The sequence below is a fragment of the Pteropus alecto genome, unplaced genomic scaffold (genome assembly GCF_000325575.1).
Source record: "Pteropus alecto unplaced genomic scaffold, ASM32557v1 scaffold113, whole genome shotgun sequence".
Lineage (NCBI taxonomy): Eukaryota > Metazoa > Chordata > Mammalia > Chiroptera > Pteropodidae > Pteropus > Pteropus alecto.
The window spans coordinates 5245483-5272235 of record NW_006433949.1 but is presented as its reverse complement, the minus strand read 5'-3'; the positions used below and the strand labels follow the sequence as shown (position 1 = coordinate 5272235).

The following is a 26753-nucleotide window of genomic DNA, read 5'->3' as shown; positions in this document are numbered from 1 at the left end:
CTAAATTAACTTTGAGAAGTGTAGATAAATTCAGTGAGAACTTCAACAAAGAGATAAAAAACATAAAAACGGAAATGGAAATTATAAAAGAGAACCAGTCTGAAATGGAGAACACATTATCTGAGATGAAAAGTATATTAAATGGAATAAACAAAATAAATAAGGAAAAGGATCTAAAGGTTGGGAAAGCCGAGGACACGCAATCAAAAGGGCAAGAGATAAGATGCCAAGACTATAAAAATAATTTAAGGAGAATATGGGACACTATTAAGGGTCCAAATATCCAGGTGATCAGCATAACTGAAGAAAATTAAGATGTCAAACAGCTGTTTGAAGAAATAATGATGGAAAACTTCCCTAACCTGGTGAAGGAAATGGACATAAAACCCCAGGAAGCTCAGAGAATTAAAAAAATCAGGGATCTAAAGAGACCCACACCAAGACTCATCATAATTAAAATGCCAAAGGTTAAATACGAAGAAAGGATACTAAAAGCAGCAAGAGAAAAACAAATAATTACTTATAAGAGAACACCCATAAGACTGACAGCTGATTTCTCAAAAGAAACTATGCAGGACAGAGGGGCAAAAAATATTTGACGGGATGAAGACCCAGAATCTACAACCAAGAATAATTTATCCAGCAAATTATCATTTAGAGTTGAAGGACAGATAAAGAGCTTCCCAGACAAAAAGAAACTAAAGGAGTTTATCAGCAGCAAGCCGATATTACAAGAAATGTTAGAGGGACTTCTTTAAGAAGAAAAAACATGTATCAAAAACAGGGATAAAAAATGGTAGCAACTACATTCCTATCAATAAGTACCTCAAATGGAAAAGAATTAAGGCTCCAACTAAAAGATAGAGTGGCCGAAAGGATAAGAAAACAAAACCCCTACATATGAAAAGGAAAGGGATGGAAAAAGATAGTGCTTCGATGCACTTGGAAGGTATTTAAGTCAGACAGAGAAAGATAAACACTATATGATTTCACTTACATGCGGAATCTAAGGAATAAAGAGAACAAACTAATCAAAAACAGACTCACAAATATAATGGACAATTTGGTGATGCACAGAGGGGAGGGGAGGTTGGGGGGGCTGGTAGAATGGGGTGAAGGATTAAAGAAGTACAAATTAGTAGCTGGTGGATGGACACGGGGGTGGGGAGCACGGCATAGGGAATGCAGTTAGCGTTAATACATCGGCTGGGTGGAGGGTCGGGGAGGGAGAGAGCAATTGGGATCGTTTTACGAATTATATAGGTGTCTAACCAATGTACTGTATAGTTGAAACTAATTAAAATTAAAACAACAACAACAACAACAACAACAACAACAACTCATGCCATATGTTCTAGTGCAGCGGTTCCCCAACCTGTGCAGGGACCAATTCTCCTCTGAGAATCTAATGCCTGATGATCTGAGGTGGAGCTGAGGTGTGATGCTCTCGGGAGTGGGAGCGGCTGCAAATACAGATGAAGCTTTGCTCTGCTCACCCGCCGCTCACCTCCTGCTGTGTGGCCTGGTTCCCAGCAGGCGGCTTGAGAGTTGGGGACCCCTGATCTAATGCACAAATTCGGTCCAGAGCATACTAGCTAATGCAGAGATGGAAACACAATTCCTCAAGTGGTTTCTGTCGACCATAAGATTTTTAAAAAGCTGTTTGGGTGATGCTTAGCTCTTCCTTGGTCCGAAACTAGGAAGAGATTTCTTTAAGGATCTGTACAGGGAGGACACTGTGAAACGCCAGGTCTGCAACTAGAGTGATAAATGCCTGTCTTATTAATTCACTCACAGAAAGAGATAAGGGAGTCGGCGTCGGCCAATTTGAGGAATCTCCCAAGCAAGTTTTCTGGGGGGAATTGCATTCCCTCTTCAACCAAGGCAGCCAGACACCCAGTTGCTAGATCTTCTGGAAAGACCCAGGTGCTAGATGAAAAGGATTTGGGGTGGGGGTGGTCTGGGTCCTTAATGTCGGATGTCTCCGTCTATTCCGGGAACCTCAGGCTGCGGGATGCTCGTGCAGCGAGCTGTGAAGTGCTCGCCTGGAATCGCACAGACCCATTTAAAAATGCTTAATATTTTAGCACATTCCCATTTAATTCCTTTGTATGTTCCCTACGTTTTCTTCATCATTATTGCTGATTACCAGGCTATTTGTGTGAAGGGAGCTATTTGCAGGGAAGAGCAGTTTTTGCCTTTAAAATCAGTCACTCGGGGCCTCCTGCTCACTGCTTTCCACGATGGAAAACTCCCCTGGCTAACATCGCGAGAGGAACGGTGGGGAGGAAAATAATTAACTGCGGCAGGCAAGCGGAGGGAGAAGCGGATTATAAAATGGAAAGTTTTCTCTCTTCGGTGCAGCTTCCTCTTAACAAGTGCAGGGGGGTGAATTTTTATTTTTAAGGGACATATGTTCTCTGGATGGGAGTCTGTGTGAGCTAACGGAAGAAGAATGCTCACGGTGGCAATAGGAATACTCTCGGCAAGGCGTGGTGGGGACAGACCAAAGGGATGGAAGTAAAGTCTCACTCCCAAGCACCTTCAGACTCGAGGGCAGGTGTATACAGTGATTTGACTCGGGGGGGACAGCCTCTGGATGGGGGTCTCCACTCTGCCACGTCCTTAGACAGGCTTTAAACCTCTCCGAACCGCAGCCTCTTCATCTTCAAATGGGGGGAGAAATATTAGTTCTCGCTTCAGAGGGCCATGGGGAGCATTAAATGAGATGGATTGCATGACATAAAGAGCTTAGTAGGTATGGCTTTTAGTACATAGGACTCAGTGACTGGGAGCTGCTATTATTATCAGCAGTTCATGTGACAGCCCTGAGAGGCTGGTTTGACTTACAGGTGAGAAAACAGAGGGATGAGGTTAAGTAAATGATGAGGGTCATACAGCTGGAAAGGCTCAAGGTGGGGACTGGAAGCCAGTAGGGCGGATTCCGGAATTTCTCTCTCTCCACCTGCAAGCACAAGCACATTCGGTAGGAAGTTTTAAAGCTTAGTGTTTGTGTATCTCTGGGCCGTTGTGCAGAGTTCGTGTCTAGGCCTGGAGAAGAGAAACTTGTGGTGTACTTTTCCTGTAGACCGCATTTTACCCAGTCCAAGAAGACACCATCTATGGCAGATTAGGTCACTATTCAGCAAGTGCTCACTTCCTCCCTCATCTCCTACATTCAGTGGTGTTATGTACTTTCCAACACCCTAACTTTGGGCTTCTCCAATGTGACTTCTTTGGCCAATGGGATGTTAGCAGATCCGACTTGAACAGAAGCTTGAAATAAGCAAGAACAAAACCCAGAAGAATGAGAGAGGCATGGAACGGACTCGAACCCAGCTAATCTCAGTTTAGATCAGCCAGACCCCAGTTAACCTACAGGCACATGAGCAAGGAAGGAATACTTACTGTAAGTCACTGAATGGGGCAGCTTGTCACACAGCATTATGGTGATGGAAACAACTGACCTATATATCATTCATTATAAGATATGCCATTATTTTGTGAACCACAAAGAAGAAAACCCATGCCAATTTTAAATTAAGACAATCTTGTACTTGCATCTCCAGTTCAGAGTTGTTAAAATGTGAGGAAAAAAAAAAAGTACCTCTTAGATGTGATAAAATATGGTGTTAAGAAAGACATTGCCTCAGACCCGAGAAAAGACAGTCTGGAACAGAACTTGGATAATACGGAGGTTAACAGCCCCTTCTGAGAAGTATCTAGCATATCTGATAAAATAGTTGAGCAATTTTTTGATATCCTCTAATGAGATCGAGTCCTTTTTTGGGTGGTAGATGTACTCACACAGCTGGCCCATCGGACTCGTAACGAAGCTAGTGAACTTTAGCCATTTTTCCCTTGGGTGATGCTGTCTAGCTCCTTGCTACTCAAAGTGTGGTTCCTGGACCAGCAGCATCGCCATCACCTGAGAGCTTGTTAGAACTACAGAATCTTGGGCTCCACTCAGAACTCCTGAATGAGAATCTACATTTTAACAGGACGTCCAGGCGATTCATATACACATTGAAAATCTGAGTTGCTATCGTCTAGCTGCCCTCTTCCTCCTATGAAAAGCAAAAACCAACACTCTCTCCAGGAAGAAATCTTCGAACTGCCTTTGCTAGAAGCCCGATTCTCTTGCTACAAGTTTGAAATAAAACTAGGAACACACGTTAGCAATCAGTTCATCCAGAAAGTTCTTTAAGCATATCTGTAGTAGACCGTCTCACCCTTGAGGGCACTCTGCTTACCATGTGTCTCCCATTACCTGAGGAAGCTTCCATCTTCGGGGCTCTCCAGCAAAGTAGGACTGAATATCACCTAAAACAGACCGTCCCAGCTCTTTACAAGGGGCCTTGCAAGAACCTGCAGAAGACTGAAGACTTGGGAGGTAGTGAAGGGAACTCAGGTTCAACCTTTCTATTATGAGGGGCAGGGGATAAACCACCATAAATCACTTTGTTAAAAACCAACAGCCCAGATGTACTAAAACTACAACAATAACAACAAAAAAATCCAAACAACTTTTAATGGTATTATGGCTCTGTATCCAGCTGGTTTTCACTCACTTTTTCTGTCTCTGCCAGCAAGAAATATGAGACTGTAAAGCCAGGAGTGCTTCGATGGGGAAGGCGAGATGACATTTAGATGAACGAACACTCCTAGGAATCCTATTTCGGGGCTGTCTTGCTCTTACAGAAGGGAATTGCCTACGTGGGAAATTTTCACTTAACACATTTTACTGTTTTCAAATAATAGCAAATGATTTAGTTTCTTTCCAGTTTGTGGAGGCTGGAGGCTTGGGGAGTCCACTTCATCTGGCTGGCTCACACCCTGTTTTGTCAGCCCACCCAGACCTATTGATTTCAGAGGAAGAGAAGAAACAAAGGGATCTGAAAAGCTATCCTCAAATTCTTGAATTTTCAGATAACCTGTACGACATGCAAAAATTAATAACGCAGCCCCGATTCAAACGCACCCCAAGCAAATATTTTGCATTTAAATTCCCGCATTCGAATGCCCTGTTTATACAATAACTTAATAAATCTAGCCCGGCTGCCAAATTGACAAGAAGGTGAGAATCATTCATTAAAATGCAAATGCAATTGAGACGAAATTTGGAATACATTTATTACAGTAATTGAACTTCAGTCAACTGTAGTCACAACACAGATTTTGAACTGCCTTTCAGACAAAAGGATGTGTTGTGTTGTTCCCCCCTCCCCACACACAAGTTAATATCTTTGTCAGCATGCAAATTAAAGTCATTTCCTGAGTGCTAATGATTTGCAATGGAGGATTTCACTCTTCTTTATAGGACAAGATTGCCCGAGATAAAGGTCAACTGCATACACAAAAGATTCCTCTGGTAGCATATTGTGTATACAGCAAATTGATTGCAAACATATTCTGAGTGCTCATTGCAACCACATTCTTACTAAATCACGTCGGAACATCTCTTTACCATCCCTAGGTCATTTGCTAATTGCAGTGCCAGACAATGGGAGATTCAGGATGTCCCCGTCCAGATCAAGAGTTCTAGATGGATTTCTCTCCTTTCCGAATGACTCAGCCTAAAGAGAAAAGGATCCATTCATGGATTCCTTATGATCAAAAATTAGACGGGGACTGGGATAAATGCTCAGAAAACTCGAGTCTCGATAGAGAAGTCACTCTAGCTGCTCCAGACCCTTTAATGGCTTCTCTCTTTTCTCAGGACGAAGTCCAGACCCCTAACCCATGGCAGTAGGTCCTCAAAGATCTGGTTTTATCTCTAACCACTTACTTAGCGATTTGTTTGCATCTCTCTCCCCCTCAAAATTGCACACAGTTTTGCTTCTTTCTGTAGTACCTTCTTCTGCTTCCTGAGTTGGCTGATTTCTATGTGTCCTTTAAAACTTGGGGAAAACTGTCAACTGTGGCCATTTAATCCCATTCTTCCTCCCGTCCCTGAACTCCAGGCTAGGTCAAGTGCCTCCTCTGTGTCCCTACAGCTCCCTCTGTCTATATGTTCCTCATTATTATGCTTGTCACACTGTGGGGCGATTGCCTATTTCCTCGTCTGCTTTTCTTACTAGACTGTGGGCTCCTTGAAGACGGTGCCTGGCAGAGAGCTGGTGGTCAGCATTTGCTGGTCTTCCTTCTCTACCTCTCTTCCCTTCTCCCAATGGCAGAAAGTGCCAGTTGCCTACCAAATATCTATTTTTCTAGCTTTCTTAGTAACAGAAATTTGGGGGCATCACCGGAGCAAAAAAAAAAATCAACAAAACAAAACAACAACAAACAAAACTACATTTTCCAGCTCCCCTGGCAGATATAGGACAGGTCAATGAAGTCCAAGCAGAAGTCACTGGGAGGGGCTTCTGGGAAAACATTTTAAAGGGAGTTAATACAGCTTGGGTGGTGTATGCCCTTTGGCCCTATTGTCTCCTTCTCCACTGCTGCCTGGAACTGAGCTATAATGGGTGTAGCACCAGCAGCCATTGTGTATGAAGAAACTTTGCAGATGGGAGGAAATACTAAGGTAGTAGATTAACAGATAGAAAGAACATGGGCCCTGGATGAAGCCATCATATCAGTACTTCCTCCAGAAGGTAAACTTTTATACGAGAGAGGTAAACCTTTATTTGTTTAAGTCATGGAAATTTCAGGGCTCTGTTTACCCTGCAGCAGAATGCAGTCCCACCTGACAATCTGTCTCTCTGTCTTTGTCTCTGTCTCTTTTTTTTTCCCCTTGACGAATCTGCCATGATTATCACATTTAAAATGCCATTGTCCTTGGCTAAAATCATTGGCCAGGGAAAGGCAAGGGGAGAGGTTGGTTTAGATCATGAGGCAGGGAAACTTAGAAGCATGAAATTCTGCTCAGCGAAGTAGGTCTGGGAGAGGCTCCACTGAGGGTGCCTGGGGGCAGCCAGGAAGTAGGTAGTGGGAGGATCCGAGCTGTCAGGAGTGAGGGCTGGGAGAGCAGAGGTACGGGTACTGCCGGAGAGCAGCCAGGCTGTCTGGGGCGGTGGCAGGAGGTCCGTGCATTGTAATGACTTCGGTGAGGCACTGAGCTGGGCGCTTTCTAAGCTTTATCTCCTCGATTCCTCACATTATCCCGATGAAGTAGAAACTTCTGCCGATGAGGGAACTAAGGCTCAGAGAGGTCAAGGGGTCCGACCGTAGGGTGAATAACCGGTGGAGCACTGGTTTTGGAAAAGGTCCGTTCTAGTTTTAACTGGTTGTGGTTTCCTTGTCACTCAATGTTTGTGACTTTGACCTCTTTGAGACGCGTTTTCCTCATCTGTAAAATTGGGATAAATTAATGCTCATCCTAGGATATTGGTGAAATCACGTGTGAGAGGAATTTAGCATAGTGCTGGGCACATCAGAGGTATTCGGTAAGTGACCACGTTCATCCTCATCACCACCATCGCCAGCAAAGCCATGAGTGGCTGCTATTACAACTCTCTCTCTTTGCACACAACGGGGCTGGTGGTTTGGCCGTAAGCCCCACAGGCTTCTGGGAAGTGGCACTTGGTTCAAGTGGTGCGCTTGGGAGCTTCTCTTCCCTGAGGGTGGTGGCGAAACCAGTCTAATTAGACCGCAATTATTTTGGGATTTTGGTAAATTGCATTACTCGGTAATTCATAAAGGTCTGTGTATCTATGGTACATGGTGGTGGTAGGATAAATGCTCGCTTATCATGTAAGTAATGAAATTTATTAAGCTAAAGGGCTAGGGAATTAACCTCTGCTCTGCTGAATGAGAAATTACGTGCACAAACCTTCTAATTATTTTAAGTGGTTTTCTTTTCTGGGTTCTTTATTTATTAATCTCTATCTCAGATTTTCACTAAAGCGAACAAAGAAAAGGGGAAAAGGAGAAGGAAGAGGTGGAAAGACGAACTGAGAGAACCCACACTGTAGCCTGGTGGCTGCTTCAGGGGGAGACACTGCTGCTAATAGTGAGCGATACGGGTTTAGGTAGGACTGGGACATACCGCAACGTCAGTTAGAAAGCCAGGTTCTGATTCCAAACCTCCCAACAACTGACTGTGCGATGTAGGTAGATGAATTAACCCCTCTTTTCTCTTACGTAGGAATAGCCATCGCTACCACCACCTTCACCGCTACCACTTCAAGAATAATATGAATCATTCCCATGGGGCAATGACTGCGAAAAAAGCTTTGTGGCTGCTGATCTCTTTAACTTCCTAAAATAATCCTCCAAGGCAACTGTGGGTCGTATGATCAGCCCCATGTCACAGGGAGGGAACTGAAGTATGGAGGAGTTCTGTGACTTATGCAAGCTGACCCAGATGGGCTGCAGTCTGGACTGGTACCCGGGCCTGAGCCTCTCTTCCTCATTGGTTCTTTGGGATAGTATTGTCTTATCTGACTCATTGTGAAAGGTGAAAAATGAGGAAATAGATGTGAAAGCATGTTTTTTTTTTTTTTTTAAAGTCGTGGAAACACAAAGTACAGTTCTTAATTGGATATTTAAAAGATAAAGGATTGGTCCTTACCGCCTAAGCAATTATCGCTAATTGCCAGGGCCACAATTGGAAAGGTAAGCCCTCTCATCAGTGTGGGGTAGACACACAGGTGAGTCAGTAGTGAGTGAAATCAACATGCGAAAAAAGCTGTCTCTCTCTGCAAAGCAGCTTTAGAGTTTTGGCTAAATTGATCTCTACAAATTAAATTCCTCGAAGGCAGACACCATGTTATACTCATCACTTCTGTCCCCTCCCCGTTTTGGGGCGTATAATGGGCACCTGATATTTTTGATTATCAGTTTAAGAAAATGGTGAGTTGATTTAGTGAAGAAAAAGAACACCAAGAAGAAGGAATACGTTGATTATTTGATCTCCTGTCGAAGGTCAATTCTATTCTTCTCCATCTCTAAAATTAGAGACCACATCTTCAGGCGCCGTTTTTCATGATTCACAGATTTATTGTCAGTAAGTGTTTAATGTAAATCTCTTCACTGCTTGTCAATCCCATTTCCACGTATCCTGCCTAATTTTGAATGCAACTCACTTAATTTCTTCTTTCCTGGCATCTCTGTTGGACATTGAGTACGAACAATGTGCTATGTGAGGCTGAGGAGAGAGGCAAAAAGTTAAAAGATTTGACCTTTGCCTTCGAAAAGTTTGCGCTCTGGTTGGCGGAGTGCAGATCCACTCCTGGTTCATAGCCCAGCATTGGGAATCACCATTCTGACCTGAGACAGAAGCTGGACCAAGCATTTTGGAGGCGAGAAGACCCTTGGGGAAAGCCGAGTCCTTGTTTTGCAAATGAGGAAACTGAGGCCCAGAGAGGAGTGGTATCACACGGCAAGTCAGAGGCAGACCCGAGACAATAGTGGGAACTGTGGGTTCCCAGTCCACTGCCCTCTCTTCGAAACCCTCGGCCGCCTTAGGCACAGCTCGAGGAGTCGAAAAATGTGACACGTTGAGCTAGGGCCTTGGAGTTCACAAGTCTTGGCCACGAAATGACCAGAACGTTCTTGCCTCTTTGCTCTGCTTCCCTGCTGTTTTGGTCCTCCGCGGTGCATTGGAGTCACTTTTTACAAGTGCACCACTCGCCGTTTTGGTCCTCCAGTGGCTCCCAAACATCCAAGCTGGCTCCCCGCGCGTTGTCTCAGGGCTCTACCCCTCAGTAGGGCAAGTATCAAAAGTTTTCCATCCCGGCCGCCATGCTCCAAAGTCAGGCTGTCGTCATCTCTGGTCTGCATCATTGCCAGGCCCTCTTTATCGGCCTCCCTCTCTGCCTTGGACCTCGTTTGTCCCCTTCTGTTCCTTCCTGATGTTGGACGTCATCTCCAGACTTCCCGGCATGGCTGACAGGGCTTGGCATGAGCTGCATCTGTCCCATCTCCTTAGCCTTTTCCTTGCCACATGATGCCTCCTGTTCCCCTCGCCCCGAAGGTCCTTTTCTTCTTCACCTGGCCGACTTCTGTTCATCCTTTAGATCTTGCTCAGCCGTGAACCCCGCTCCACACTGGAAGTTACCTCTGCTCTTCCCAGGCTGGATCGGGCACCTCTAGTCATTGCTACCCTCACCTGCTGGTCGACTCGTCTGTCCAGGCACTCCCTCCGCCAACCCCCACCCCCAGGCTGAGCCCCTCGAAAGCTGGGACAATTTGTAAATCTTTTCTGTGTCCCCTGAACCTGCACATAGGGAGTCCTCAGAAAATAGTTATATCAAGAATACCTAAACTATTCGAAATTCTTGCATTTCAAATCCTGTTAAATGCACATCTGCTTTGGGGCAGGTAACAATGATGCCACCCTACTTTGATGTGGGACATTTACATTCTCTTCAGATGGATCAGGTATAGAGAACCGTCTCTGAGGAAGTTGAATCATCCAAACAGGATAGAGATAAATGGATGCCTTTGAAATATATATATTTTTTTCAGCTGGAAACTCGAATATAGCTGTGCTCTGGAAGAAGTGATCAAATGAAACAGGCTCCCCATGTGCCTCTCAGGAAAGTTATTTCTTTAGTCTCTGACCTGCCTTATGCCAAATGACGACAGGTGGTGTTTAAATTCCCGGAGAGCACGTGGATCCAGCATTTAATATCAGGTTACACGGTACGCATGTGTTGAGCTTTGACTGATGGTACAATCTCCTGGACTTTGCAAGCTTTATGTGACCTCAGTGTTCACGTGCACACATGCACACACACACACACACACACCCCTTTGTTCATACACTGTCTTGCCCCCTAAAGTCACTCCAGTCCTCGTAAGCATCCTGAAATGCAAACATAATGATGGTGACCTAAAATGGCCTTTTCGTCAGAAGATGCTGACCGAGGCCACCATCCCCAGTGGCTTCTGTGTGGTTAAAAGGTACCCTGGCCCAGGGCTACTCTTTAATTAATGTGAGTCAGCATTCGTATGAGAGGACCGCATCTCTTCTGGAAGAAGAATAAAAGCCTGCCAAGTGTCAACCACCAGTTCTACATGCATCCCAATTAGGGTGATTTCCGGAAGGCGGCAGAAGCCCACCACAGCTCCGGTTTCTAGGCAACTGCTATTAAGAGTTCTGAACCTCATTGGAAAGGGAATATTGGCAAGTCTGCCTCGTGAAGGAGTCTAATGTGTCCCTTCCGGCTCCCTCTCCTCCCCACCCCTCTTCTCGTCTATTTACCCCATCTTATTTAGCAGCAAATTATGGCTTGGAGTGGGTGATGAAGAAGCTAAATACTCTGAGGGCAAAAACCCTGGGAAGACTTGGACTTGGAAAATCATGCCAATGGTAGCCACTACTTAGTACTTCCTGTGTGTCAGGCAGGACCCTAATGTCCCGCACCTGTTATTTAATCCCTACACTAGACCTACAAGGCAGGTGTGACAAAGATGGGAAAACCGAGGCTCGCACAATGGAAGCCACTTGCCTAAAGTCACGATAAGAAGGTGGCAAGGCCAGAATTTACTCTGGTCTGTCTGAATCCAGGAGCCAGTGTCTTAACCACTGCCCTCTCCTGCCACTTGTCAGCGTGCAGGTAGTCATGCTACCTCGGAAAACAAAAGCACGGCATAGCATTTGGAGGCAATTCAGCAGTCGCTTTTCTGAGATGAACTGATTGAACATTTTTTTTAAAGAATGCAAACCCCACCACCCTGCAATACCCATCATTACCTATTGTGCTTAATGACTAAATGGAATGAATGGGAGGATTATTCTTCATGGACCTGCCAGGGTGGACATAAAAAATGCATTAGCAGGCAGAGAGAATTTTGCTAGAGTGCACCGACAATTTCCAGAGTACTCCTGGCTTGTAATTTCGAGACCGACAACAGACAATGGAATAAGGCACAAGACCACCAGCCAGTGATCTTTTGGCCCATGTTCTTCTGCTTGATCGATGGTGAGGAGTACTTTCGGGAGACCCCGAACTACTCAGGAGTTTGCAATGGCATTTTCACTAAGTGTCGGTACACGGGAGATCGGAGGGATTTCAGATGGGGTGCAGTCAGAGGGGGGGCGTGTTGTCAGAGGCTTCCTTTCTGGATTCCCAACTTGAGTCTTGCCTGTCACCATGAGCAGAAGCTTCTGATGGCCTCCTGGACATGGGGTGGTTGTCTGACACTGCTGGTCCTTGTCATGGTACCTTCAGAGAGATCCTAGAAGATGTAAAACCTCTGGCCAAGACCACAGGTCAGCTCCCTCCGAGTCACCCAGGGTTGGCACAGCTGCATCAGTCTGAAAGCTTTTCTTTTTACATTCTGGTCCCCAGGATTAAGCAGTCACCTCTCAGCTTCCTCTTGCATTTGAGACGACCCTATATCAATTCATAGCCTGGAGCAGCAACTTGGTAAAAGTTATCTGTGGTCACGACCCTATATCAATTCATATCCTGTCTGGTCCCCAGGATTAAGCAGTCACCTCTCAGCTTCCTTTTTTTTTTACTTTGCAAGCTTTATGTGACCTCAGTGTTCACGTGCACACATGCAAAGTTATCTGTGGTCACGACCCTATATCAATTCATATCCTGGAACAGCAACTTGGTAAAAGGTATCTGTGGTCACCTACCCTTTCGGGTCCTGTCCTAACTGTGATTGTGTGTAATTAGTTTTCTCTGCTTGGGGTCCCCCCCTCCCCCGCACCAGCTCCCTATATGTTTTTTGCCTGGTCATTTCCTATTCACTTTTCTAAACCAAACGTTTCTGATAGGTGCAAAGTCAAAGAACTAGAGGGATCTTTGAGGTAAAAGATAAATGAGCCCGAACACACACCTTTTAATGCTGGGTCTAGTTTGCAAACCACCATAGACACTCTTACAAATAATCTGGCCTGTGATTTCTCTCTCTCTCTCCTCCCCACCTTTATTTTTATGTTCGTGTAACTACAATGAAAGGGCTTCTCATCTGTACAACCCCAGGGTACACTATTAACATCATATTCTGCAAATTGCATTTTGGGGGTTGTCATTCGTCCTGGAGCATACATTGTGAATGGTGGCCCCTGGAATTGTGCATTGGAGCAGCCCTGCTCTGGATGTAGACTGCCTGTCCCCACCATCCCACCCTAGTCCTGTGCATGTGTGATACAGACCTTCGGGAACAGTTCACAGGATCTAAGGGTTGCTTTGCAGTTAATGTGCACTTGAGAGGCTGTTCTCAAGGCAGAGATGCAGATTCAGACTCCTGCTTTAACTGCTTGTTTGTGGATCTGGTTTTATTGAATGGATCCAGCATAAGCTCTTCTCATTTAAAGAATATCTTGCAAAATAATGTTCTGTTTTCCTTCGCACCGACATTCTTCCGGGAAGCTCTTCTTTGGAGCTAATCTGATCTAGGACGATTCCTAAAGCTGAACCCACAGTCAGATGTGCTGAAGGCCAGGCCATGCGTTTTCTTTAAATGGACCCAGGGGCCTGACAGAGACATTCGGAATTTTCCGACCCCCCAAACTCTGCCTGCCTGAGACGCAACCTAAGGGAACTTGCTGAAGCATCATTCTTGACACTTCTCAGGCTGTTTGATTTGGCTATCCTGCATTTTTTTTTTTTTTTTTTTAGCTCAGAGCAGAAAAGTGCTTCTTGAGCATTCTTGCTGACTTTGTTTTGTTTTCATGGAGGAATTTGAGAGTTTAACGTCCAGGCAAGTTGCTCGGGGGTCCTCCTAGTCCAGTGGGGTGTGGCGAGGTGTGGCTTTTGTGAGGTTGTGGTGAGGTTTGACTTTGGGGAAATATTTCCCTCCATATCGTTGTCATCCATTGAAATTATTTATGTAATATATCTGAGTGCCTCAATAGAAAAAAGTAACTGTGCTCTCCCTGCAAGGTTTTCAGCCAGAAAAGGGTCAGAAAACCACTTTGCTTAGTTAGACACTAGGGCAGCTTCTCTCAAACTGAGCAAGAATAGGGCATCCTGGAACCCCTAAAGGTAACCTCCCATGTGCATGTAGCCTGATTGTGTAAGGAAAGACATCTAATCAAGCTCCATGGGGTGTGAGCGCTATAACGTGTGGATCAGTGAGACGTCAGTGAAGAAAAGCCAGTGTGATCTATACGATCTTGGAGGACCTATTCTCTACAGCGCCACCCTGCGTCAGTGAGAAGCAATGGCAGTGGAGGCTACCTTGGCAACTTTCTCCAAAAGCTATCATATATTATACTACCTGTTAATACATGAGAGCAAGTGAGGGACAAGTGACTGGGAAACTGGTTTTAAAGATGATTCTTGTTCTTAGGTACTTCTGGAATAGAGATATAAGGAAATTAATACCTGTTGAATATATATTTGCAGACATTAATTTTGGAATAACAGGTTTTAAATTGCCTGCCATTTTAAAATTATTATTATTGCTTTGCACTCATGTGGGTCATGAGTTGGGCAAATGACAGAGCCACTTTCCTCACAGTGGGCTGCAAGGTGATTTTCAGTCTAGCATCCCAAGCGTTGTTCCTGAGTGCGGTACAGGTGTTCTAGATGAGCTTGGAAAACTTGTGGGGTTTCTGGCTTTTTAAAGTTTATTTTAGTTTACTTTTAAGTGAGATCACGACTGCAGAATGTCAGTTAATATTATAGAAAAGACTGAGCAAAGATGTGATCAAAGGTTATAGTCTGTTCAAGAAAAATGGAAGTCTTCACCTGCACTGAAAAAGGTGAATGGATTATAGCCATTGGCCATGGCTCGTCTGAGTGAAAAACCATTAAAATAATCACTTATAGAGGGACTGGGATTGAAGGAAGGACTGAGTAGGACAAAGATTTTATGTGAAGGATCCTGGGAATGAGAAATGATCTTGCTGATGCAGGCTGGCTCTGTCTTTGGCTCAGGTGGATATTGCCAATAAATTTAGAGGGTTTTTATTTCATGAACATATTATGTTTTCATTTTGCTTTCCACAGACTTATTTGCTGATGATGACTGTGTTGAAGTGAAAAGGGCTAAAGTCATGTCTGAAGTATTTTCAACCTCTCGTACCTTATTTCTTGCTTTTCTTTCATTTCTTATGAGAAAAGTATTTTATTTTAAGCATTTATGCATTAGCTACTTTTCAGCAACTGAAACACAATGTAAATCTGGAGACTTTGGTTAAAAGTCGAGAACTTTAATGCCGCATGCCTTGGGAATTTATCTTAAGGGACTAAAGTATATAATGATGTAACTCTGAAGATGTCCATCTAAGCATTGTTTATATAACAAGAGAACAAATTGAAAACAACTGAGAAGTCCAATGATAGGAGATTGGTTAAATTATGCTACATTCTTACTATGGAATATTACACAACCACTAAGATGGTTGTTATGCTTGAGGAGATAGATATTTGATATTAAAGAATTTATTGCTCTTTTTTAAAGTGTGATAATATTATTGTGGTTATTGTGTTAGAAAGAGTCCTTGTTTAGATAGTTGTTTAAATATTTACAGATAAAATGATAAATGCTTCAAAATAATGGAGAGGATGACGTGTACATAAAAAAAGATTGGCTGTGAGTTGATAATCATTGATCTAAGTAATGGGTGCCTAGAGGTTCATTATATTGTCTGTCTGGCTTTATAGATACCTGAACATTTTCATACTAAAATGTTTAAAAAATGAAGCTGCAGATGTGCGTTTATTGACATGGAAGATGTGAATAATCTATTGCTAAATAAAAATCAGATTACCAAATGGTATCTGAAGAATGGTGATTTTTTGGTCAAAAACTACACATGTATATGTAGAAAAAATTGAAGGTTGGTATGCCAAAATATGACTAAGGATTATTCCTCGGTGATGTAATTGTGCGTGGTTCTATTACTTGTTTATATGTCCTTATCTGTGCTGTCTCGTTTTTCAGAATTATTGTATTCGTATATTTTTAAAAGTCCTTTCAAACATAGGACTTGGGAAACTGGTAGTATCCATTAAAGTTGAGCATATGTAAGTATCTGTGAGCCAAAATAATTTCACTTTTAGGTATATTCCCAACAGAAGGGCATGCAAAAAAATGTGCATAAGAATGTTCATTGAGGCTCTATTCGTAATAGCCCCCAAATGGAAACAACTCAAGTGTCCATCAATTCTAGAATGGACACGTTGTGCTGTCCCGTTACAGTGGAAGCTATATGGAAACCAAGAACAAACTTCAGCTGTACAACACAGTAGGAATAACTCTCAGAAATATAATGTTGAGCGAAAAAATCCAGATACTCTATTAGAAGTGCCACCTGTGCAATTTCACGTACGTAAAGTTCAAAACAGGAGAAACCAATATAAGTCTGAGAAATCAGGAAAGTGATTTTCTTTGAGGTAGGATAATGACCGGGAGGGGACATGAAGAGGTTCTGTGGGGTGCCTTGGTAATGTTCCCTTTCTTGATGTGGGTGTGGGTTATGTTCATTTTGTGAAAATCTACTCAGCTGTATGCTGAATGATTTGTGTGCTCTCCTGTATTATGTTATATTTCAATAAAAACTTTTAAAAAAATACAGAGCTTAATGCATGCAGCATCTATGCTAAGTGGTGGATTAGTGCTTTATTATCCAGTATGTGGTTACATCCATTAGAGTGATGGCTCGTTGAACAATCCCAATAGGAAGAGATTTAAAATTAATATGGAAATCCAGTGCTAACAGCTGCATTTGCACAGCCTCCACTTATGAACTATCCATCCTGACTTTTCTCCCCCATCCTATTTGCTCCAGCTGTGCCTAAAACATGGCCTTCCAAAACTCAGAATCTGGGTTTGGGTGTGGTATGCTGGCCGTAGCCCCATGATTGGGGATAAGTAGAAATCCATGAGATCATACTCATATTAGTAAAATAGTTATAGTCACTCAGGGGACATGAATCATGTAATACACGTAGCTACCATTTATTGAGCACTACCATGGATCAGGCACCGTTCTAAGTGCTTTATGTATATATTAACACATTTAATTCTTGCAATAGCCCTGTGAGAGGGAGAAGGTGTTATTGCAGACCCCGCTTTGGGGATCAGAGAAATTAGGCAGTTTGTTTATTATGCTGTCGCTTGTAAGTGGTGGAGCCGGGATTTGAACCCAAGCAGTCTGGCTCAAAGCCTGCAAGAGCTCATGGGACAGAAGCCAGGCCTGTGCTTGTTGCCCTGAGCTGGGTTCCCTCCTGGCTCAGTGCAGCTACATGATCTTTTCAAGGATGCATTTAGTCACCTTCCCTCTTCTCCCCTCAGCCAGATGCCTAGAAAATGCTGGAGGAATTCCAAAGCATGCATGCATTAATTCAATCAACAAATATTTGTTAATCATCGAGTATGTTATACTCCATACCATAGATAAAGAAACTGAGGTCTACAGGAATGAACTGATTTGTTCCATGGCCAGCCAGGTATTAACTGATAGAGTTGGGATTTGAACCCACAGCTGACTCCAAAGCCAGCGAATTTTCAACTATACTATGTGAGCCCTCCAAGCCTGGCCGTAAGACTGAACACACTGCCAGTCATCTTGGGAAAGAATTTCAGAAAACAAAGTTTAGTGCAAACCCCTATGGAACAGAAGGCTCAAGGGTTCAAGATATTTTGATGCTTAAATTTGAATGACTGGTCTCGTAGTTAAGTTCTTTATTAGGTGGAATTCTCTGAGGCAGCCCTAGCCATGAGGAAGGGAATTAAAAGGATATTTACTTTTTTATCAGTAGAGACCTGTGCAACAAAAGCAGAGAAAACTTGCCCTAGAACTGTGGTTAACTAGCGGTGTCAAAGACACATGAACACATTGGAAACAGAAAAAATGGGCAGGGCATCCAGGTCACAGTGAAGATGATAAAAATGCAATTAACTTGAGCCAGGGTCCTCCAGTCCACAGTGGTGACCTACCCTTTGGGTGTGTGGCTAAGGATGTGAAGCCAAGCGTTTGCCTTTATTAATGTCTGCCCGCTGGCTGCGGGGTGTGGGGGTGCTGTGATGTGGGGCGGCTAAAGTCTTCTTTGAATAATTCATAAGGTGCGATTCAGAAGCCTTAACATGGCTTGCATTTAAGGTATTGACCAGTATAGAAACCCATGATCTTAAACAATTCAGGGGCTTTGAGGCAAGTCTCAAGTCTGGGGTAGAGAGCAGTGGGAAGAATCAGGTTCGAACTTCTAAATGAATAACTTCTGTGTTACAGGCTATAGATGTGGAGGTCCTGGGTGTTGACTGATGGAACGTAGATGCTATTGAGAACAGTTAATAAATGTCTGGGGTCAACAACAAATTTCACAGCTATTTAAATTCACTAAAAATTAAAATCAGCCTCATTCATAAAGGGATTTGGGTGAAGTCTGTTTCTTCTGCTGATCTCTTATAGTCTAACTCTCAATTTGAGTTAATAAGTTATCATTATAGATACTAAAGTCTTATTTTGAGTCTTCTGATTTAGAGATGACAAATAAATTACATACCATATAACAACTCTAATCAATAATGGTGGTTGCCTGGAGTGCTGGGTTTAGAGGATTTTTGAGACCAAGTCTGGGTTCAGATGGAAAGAATGCTGTGATCCATTAGTGATGTCTGCCTTGGGCACAGGTGAGAGAGATTGGGGTATATATACATCTAGCATTCTGGATCTAACTTTTATTAAATTATTAGTTTCCTCTTGTTTCAAAAAAAGTTGGAAGAAGGTTGCTATACTGTTAGCTAGTTCAGACGCAAATCAAATCTCAAAGCGAATGTCCCTTATAAAACACCATTAACTTATAAAGCAGCCCAAGAAATAGGGTGAGATGATGAAAGTGTCATATTTCGTCTTGATTTCTCTATCTTTGTGGACTAAAAAAAAAACCTCATCTTAGTCACGTCCTCGTTTGGCAAGTTAGCTCAGTCACTAGGAGTTCATGATAAGAGTACATGTCCTCACATGGACGGTATCAAAAATCTCATGGGAATTCAAGATCAGGAACCTCATGAAGAGGGGAACTGGAGCTCTTTTCCGGAAGACAGCTTCGGGAACCTCAGTCGCCGGAGACTGCCCGTCTGTAAGCGGAGCATTGGCCGTACTCAAGGACTTCCTTCTCTAGTGCTTGCCCTGTTCTCCTCTTAACTTCCCATTTGGTTACTTCTCCCATTTTTTTCTCTATTTATAGCATCCGCCCATCCATAGTCATTTTCCCTTTTCACTTTGGCTTCCAGAAGCTCGCCGTGGCCCCTCTGCCTCCCTTCCCCATGGCCTTGCAACTTCTCCTCTCACTGCTACCTGCTTGATTCTTGACTTGGTTTCCATTTTACTCCCCAAGAATGACTTGTACAGATTTTTTTTTTGTTTTTTTGTTTTTTGTTTTGGAAGGGGGCGGGTATTAGCTCATGTCTCGAATGCTGGCTCAGCATCGGCTATCTGATTATGGAGGATTGAAAAAAAAATGTCCTCCAATCTCTCCCCTTTTGTAGTGTGCTTTGCGGCTCTTTCCATCAAGAAGTGGGGTCCATTCCCCCACCTCTCATCTGAGCTGGATTTGTGACTCATTTGGGCCACAAGCATATGGTAGGAGTGATGTTTTGTCGCTTCGTAGCCTGAGGCTCAAGAGGTCTCACACACTTCCGTTCTCCCAGAACCCTACCGCCATGAGAACAAGCCCTGGCTAACCTGCCTGAGAATGAGAGAACATGTGGGTTTGGGCCAAGGCCATCCGAGACCTGCCTTTGGACAGCCATTCTCCAAATACATGATGGATCCCAACCAAGATCAGCAAAATCATTTACGCCACCCTCCGCTGATTACAAATGCTCAAGGGAGCCCAGCTGAGACCAAAGAACCTCTCGAATGAACTGTCAACTCCTATTCACTAATAAATGCTTATCATTTTAAGTCACCGAGTTTTTGAGGTCCTTTGTTGTGTGGCAATAGCTAACTGATACAATGACTTCAAGTAAGTCTCTGAACTTCTCTGCACCTCAGTTTTCTCATCTGAGGAATGGATCAACATGACCTTTCCTGCCTGCTGCAGGGAAGATTTTTAAGATGTTATGCGAATCTAAGATTCAGTAGATATATGTTGAGTGTCTACTTTATGACAAGCACTGGGCTAGCCCCTGAGGAGTCACAGGACAGGCTGACTGTGGTGTAGGGCAACATTAATGCCTTCTCCTTCCATCCGCAGGCCATTCACCAATAAACCAGAGTGGACACTCCTGCTTGAATGGCAGTGGAAGGGGAGAGATCAGCGAGCTCACCTAAAAGGTCTGATAGAGATAGCAATGGACCAGCCATCTCACCAACTGATTTATCCCACAGATTTATATATAAGCCTTACTCACTTCCCCTCCTAAGCTAATAAACAGGGCTTCCCCCTTATTTTTAACTACCAGTTCTGGGGATGGACAAGAAAACTCATCCCATCAATAAACACTTACTCGAGGATTGTGACAGTGGATTGTGACAGTCTAGGCTATGACAGATCTTATGCCCTAGCGAAGGAGGCAGAGATAAAAACGGGTTATTGTGGCACATTGATCCTGCCTTTTCTGTTGTCTCCCACATCCAATCCATCAGCCAGGGGCTCCAAATAACTCCTGAATCCATCCACGTATCTCCAGTTCGCTGCTAGTTGCCTGATCCAAGCCATCGTCGTCTCTTACTGTAGCTTTCCGACTGGTCTCTGTGCAGCGGCTGGAATGTTCTTTTAAAAATCAGATCGTAGCCTTCTCTTGTTCAGTACCCTCTAACTACGTCTAGACTAAAACCCACACTTTTCGCTGTGCCCTGTAGGGCCGAGGCCTTGTATGACCCAGCCTTTGCTCGTCTCTCTCATTTCATCTGTGGCTTCTCTCACCTTCTCTCACTCTGCTCCAGCCACACTGGCCTTCTTTCTGTTTCACCAACATTTCTGTCTTGTTGGAGCTTTGGTACCCACCTGCCTTTTGCCCTCTGAACTATTCCACCCCTCTCCCCACTATATCTTTGTGCGAATGGTTCTTCCTCACCATTCATGTCCAGGGTCCCCTTCACAGAACAGCTTCCTCTGAGCCTTCTAGCTAAAGTAGCAGCTTCCTCCCCATCACAATGCTACATACATCACCTTGTGTTATATTCTTCACAGTATATAGCCAGCATTCTCCCAAATCCTGCGTGTTCACTTGACAAATTGTTTGCTGTCTCTGCCCCATTATAACACATATCACTTTCTCTCATTCGCAGAAATCGTGTCTGTTTCGTTCAGTGCCGTGACTCCAATATATACAAGTGATGCCTGGTGCGTACCTGGCAATACTTGGTACTCAGTAAATATGTCTTGAAAATGAATGAGCAGAGAAAGCTAAGGAGGAACCAAGAAGTGCCTAACCTCATACAAAAAAAATTAGCTTCTTCCTTTGCCAAAACCTACCTGTGTTACTTCTAAATCGCCTTGCTTCAACTGTCTATCAAATATAGCTAGAAAGCAAAGTTTCAGACCTCATAACACTTGCATAATCTGTACCCTGCTGGGGCCTGTTGGGGGAGGAGGGTTAATTCGTCACTATTTATTTGCAACTGCCTGTACCTAACTAACTAAACATTACGTGGTTTCGGGTTCAACTTTTTAACTGTTTTGGCTGTTGCAGAGATGTTCGCATTCCTTAAAACCCTCCCAGTAAAAAGCACCGGCAGCTTTGGAGAAAGATGTATTGTTGGCTTCAACAGTCAACCCAGGCAAAGAACTGGGCGTGTACAGATGCCCCATCGTCAACTTCCGCTAGGAGAAATTCGGCAAGTAATAGCCTAGCGAGCTGCTTAGCGCCACCAAACATCTGGTGGCACAGGCGAAAGGGAGAGCAGTTAGATTTTTATTCTTTTTAGCATCATGTTAAATTAGCCATGAAACCAGGGATGGTGCAATTGAATTATAAGAGAGCTGAGGTATTAAATAAAAGTCTAGGAGACAGTCAAGGTGTTTGGCTCAAGGTAGACTGGATTCTAATGGGAGGTGAAACAGGTTTGAAAAACAATAAGTGGAAAAGACAACGTATTTTTGGCTAGGGATCCGCCTCATTTAATACTGGGAGATGGGGCCGTGGGATTTGCATGTCCTGGAGAGGTGATTTCCCCTGGAAAACGGTGTTTTCTTCTGAAGGGGAATCTCCGGTTCTTTAAATGTCAGTGGGATCCAGGAGAGTGGCCAGATGGAACATTCGATTGTTGTTTCTTGTTTTCTTCCTTGTGGCTTTTCTGTCTGGCCTTTTGCACGTTACCCTTCACGTCCGGCCCTTGGACAGGCTCAGCTTGTCTGATGAGGATGTTAAATTCAGGCTGGTTTCAGAGCCGTGATAAAGGCATCTGCCAGGAGGGACAGACTCACTCGCCAGCTCGAAGAGGGCAGAAACGCCACTGTCTTTATCGCTTTTTAATTAAGCCCCTCTATGATAGTGGGTTAGTGGAAAGTTCAACGTTGGTCATATTTTTTTTGTGGGGGAGGCATGTCCCCAGGATGTGTAACAGCTATGTCTCCAGTGGGAGGGGACAAGTAAGCCCTCATGTGTAGCATTTGCTGATTTCTGTGACATAAATATTCCCTCTGTGGCTGATTCTGAGCTGCCAAGCTAATGTCAGTGGACCTGGAGATCCCGTTATTCTCACCAGACAGATAACTATAAACTAGAAATAGCCTCAAAAGCACAGGTAACAGTAAAAGGTATAAAATCATTAAGAAGCGATGAGTTTTGAGTTTTGATTATTTTTGTTTTAATATGATATATTTCATTGTAAGTTTATATAATTTCATTTTTAACAATAGACATGTTTAATAATTGGCATGCAAATTTCCTGGAAATTTAGCAATTAGTTCTGGTTACAAACTGGCTCATCATTGCTTCTTGCCCTCCTCAGGCAAGGTCAAGTTTTGGTGTCTGGGACTTAACAAAGATCAAAGCATCTATTGGTCCCTCTAGTTATCAGCTCTTGTCTACAGCATACAGATTATTGTGGAAACTCTCATTTTCTAGGGCCTAGATATTCTGGGATGTATTTGTAGCTGGGGATCTGGGTTAGAATCATCTACCTCAAGGCTGAGAATATTCAGCCACTAGGAACCAACATGGTTGTCTATGGCCAGTATTCGTTCTGACTGACTGGGACACAGGACACACAGATGGTTCTGCAGTCTCACCTCTGATCCAGCTACACCATTCTTTCTAAAGCTTGGGATGTCCTCCAGGCATAACTGTGGAGCCGAGTACAAATCCTGTTGGGAGGTTCATCTTCAACTGAACAGTCCTCTTTCTTTCCTTCCTGGCACGGATGCTGCCTCCACTCAGATAACTCTTGGCTTCCTGACCCTACGGGTCCTTGGGGTGCTGAGGTTCCCAAGGCATCAGCCTCAAAAGCCCTCCTCCAACCTGCTTTCAAAACACTGGAAAGGCCTATGTGGCCACAATCAACAGAAGGGTCCTTGTGGGTCTCGACCATTGATTCCGATGGCCAAGTTTACATTCCATCCCTGAGCTTGGCGTCACATGAAACTCAGACTGAGCTTCATTAGCCCCATCAAGCTGGGGACATTTTTTTGTGAGGTTATCCCAACACTGACTATTACATTAGTCTTCTCAAGCTGTCGTAACAGAATACAACAGAGTGAGTGGCTTAAACAACAGGCATTTATTTTCTTGCAGTTCTGGAGGCTGAAGGTCCAAGATCAAGGTTGGCTTCCCCTTGGCTTTCAGGTGGCACCTCCTTGCTGGGTCCTCACATGGCCTTTTCTCTGTGTATCTACATTCCTGGTGCCTCTTTCTCTTTTTATAAGGACGCCAGTCTCATTGGATTAGATGTAATTAATTAACCTTAATTACATCTTTAATGGTCCTATCTTCAAATATAGTCACATTGAGGTTAGAGCTTCAGCATAAGAATTTGGGAAATGACACAATTCAGTGGATAACAACTACTGAGCACTTGAAATGTGGTTGGTCCCAATTGATGTGTGCTCTGAGGGTAAAATATACTCTGGATTTTTCATCATTCACCATTTTTCATCATTTTTCATCGTGTATTCAAAACAGTGTAATATATCTCATTAATACTTTTTATGTTGATTGCATCTTGAATGATAATACCTTGGATATAGGGGCTTAAGTAAAATATATTATTAGAGTCACTTTTGCCAGTTTCTTTTTTACTGTTTTTAGTGTGGCCACTCAAAAATTTCAAATGACACCCACGGCTCACATTATGTTTCTGCTGGACAGTGGGCAGCCAGAGACCCTCTGGGACAGACATGCCATTCCTCCTGAGGTCGGTGGGCGGATATCATTCTCTGGGGCCCTGTCTTGACCCCTCCCTTAGTTCCTTTCACTCCTTTCCTTCTTCCCATCTTCAGTGCCCACACCTTCCCACCTCCTCTTGGGCTTAGTTGTCCAGGTCCATCAAGGTGTGCTGCTGGACAGGTCAAGGGTGGAGATGCAGGTGGGCAGTGGAGAAGGAGGAACTTCTAGATGATGGAGGTGAAGGAAGGACATGTCTCGTTTGTGATCTGGCTCAGAGTAAGAGACACGTAGGATAAACGGGCATTTCCATGCCGCCTGTATTACCCTCCCCCGCCCCACCCCACATCCTGTGTGCTTTGTGCTGAAAGAATCTCCATCTCTTACTCTGCCTTGAGTTACTTTGCCGAAAGCCCCATTTCATGATCCCACCTTGGATCATTCCAGGGCCCGGGGAGGAGTTAAAGGGAGAGGCAAACAAATCCCTTCTCACCCCACTGGGAGAAAGAAAATATGGTCCTAGACCTGAATTTGCTTGCACTGTCATGGAGGGAGGAATGGATGGGGTGGGGACAGATAGAAATGACAGTGGCCATTCCAGGGTTCACCCAGTCCTTCTAACAACCTCATATTATATTCATTTTACTGGTAAGGAAACACAGACTCAGGGAGGTTAAATGACGCCTTTAGTGTCACTAGGTAGCAGATAGCAGGACCAGTATTTGAGACTGAATCTATCCGACTCTGCTGCCATGCTGCCAGGCCCTGGAGTGAAAAGGGAAGATTTTTCTGGAATATATGGGAACTCTCTTGAGTTGGACTCAGGCCCAGGAAGGAGAGCAGAGGGAATTCTAGGCAGGGGCTTAGCATGTGCAGAGTGGGGATGTAAGTCTGATACAGGTATCCTCTGAAAAGTCCAACCAGGAAATGGACCCTTACAGGGTTACCCACACCTCCCCCTGCCTGCCCCTCGTAAGCCATCTGCTTAATGTTTAGGGTCGAGGGAGGCATTGAGACTCGGACAGGACTTCTGGGCATTGCCCTGTAGCCTCCTCATCCCTATCAGGTTGTCTCTGGGTTATTATTCCATGCTGGGCTTACTCACCGGCTTCGTGTGAGGTCCTTTTTGAGGTTTATTATTTCCTTGTCCATGTACTTGATGCTCTTCATTGGCGTCTCTGGGACCTGATGGGAAGCCAGGAAGTGAAAGAAGAAAGTGTTAGTACAACTGTTGCAAGTGGAACCAGGCTCAGGAAGAGGCTCATGCATTTATCTGAGATGTCTGATCAGGTCGGAGGGGTTCTGGGCGGCAAAGCATCCTTCTCTACACCAAAGAGGGACCATGTGTCACATTGGAAATAGCAAGAGCTTTGGAGACAGGCAGACCTGAACTCTGATCCTGGTTCTTTCCAGTGATTGGCTGTGTGACCTTGGACAAATTACTCAACCTCTCTGGCCCTCCGTTTCTTAAGGAGAATGGAGGGATAATTCCTCCCTTTTTGTGACGATTAAATTGATTGCCAAGTACCTGACTCATAGCAAGCACTGAAAAATGCATGCCTGAACTCTTATCCTGGTTCTTTCCAGTGATTGGCTGTGTGACCTTGGACAAATTACTCAACCTCTCTGGCCCTCAGTTTCTTAAGGAGAATGGGGGGATAATTCCTCCCTTTTTGCGACGATTAAATTGATTGCCAAGTACCTGACTCATAGCAAGCACTGAAAAATGGAGGCTTCTATGATTAGCATATTCAAAGTAAAGCAAAGAATTAAATGTTAATAACCCTGGTTGGTGGCATAGGCAGCTGATTTGGAGAACAGAAGCTTGTCAGTGTAAAGTTTGCAAACGTACTTTTCCCCCCTCACTGCCCCCAGCAGGATTTTATGAATGAATTATCCAGGTGATTGTTCATGGGTTTTTCTTTTCCTCTCCTGTATTCATTTATCTTGCCTAGCCATAGGGGAAACCTCCCAAGACTTAAATTCGTTACTCAGAAGTTGATACTGGGTCAATATAAAGAAGAGAGTTAAACTAACTGCATTTTAACATAAAGGTCATTTTTCTCAGCCACAAGTTTGGTGAAACAACAAAACTATTATCGGGATTGTCCTGTCTTGAAATTAGTTCCTTCAACATCAGGATTTTTTGAATGAGAGGAAATGCCAAGAAATTATGGGAAAACGAGTGCTTTGAGATGAAACCGGTGGGAGAAGGTGATGATTTTTCTGAAGGGTGGTTCGTCAACGCATAGGAAATGCTCTAACAGTGTGCCTGCCTTTAGATCGAACGGTCCTTCTGCTATCAAGCATCCTGTGGGAATATTTCTGTATGGGGACAGAGGATTGTCAACGAATTGTTCACGAGGATGCTGCTTTAAGAGCACTCTCGGAAACCACCTATATATATATATTTTAAACAATCATGCATCTAAACAATAGACTACTATGCAGCAATTCAATGTAATGACAATATAATGACGTAAGTATATTTATCGATACACACACACACACAGAGATGCTTGAGTTCTTTGGTATGACATGTCACAGTAATATGGATCACACGATTCTGTTTTCACTTTTTTGAAAAATGATCTATGTGGATATACCACCAACACAAACAGAGG

General features: G+C 43.8%; 1 protein-coding gene across 1 annotated transcript in view; it reads right to left on the bottom strand.

Annotated features, from left to right (window-relative positions):
- The window catches only part of CCDC60 (coiled-coil domain containing 60), a 131546-nt gene that overhangs the window by 45750 nt on the left and 59043 nt on the right, over positions 1 to 26753 (bottom strand). Inside the window, exon 2 of the mRNA XM_006908707.1 lies at positions 25235 to 25314. Coding sequence (XP_006908769.1) covers positions 25235 to 25314 — 80 coding nt within the window. The remainder of the gene's footprint in view (positions 1 to 25234; positions 25315 to 26753) is intronic.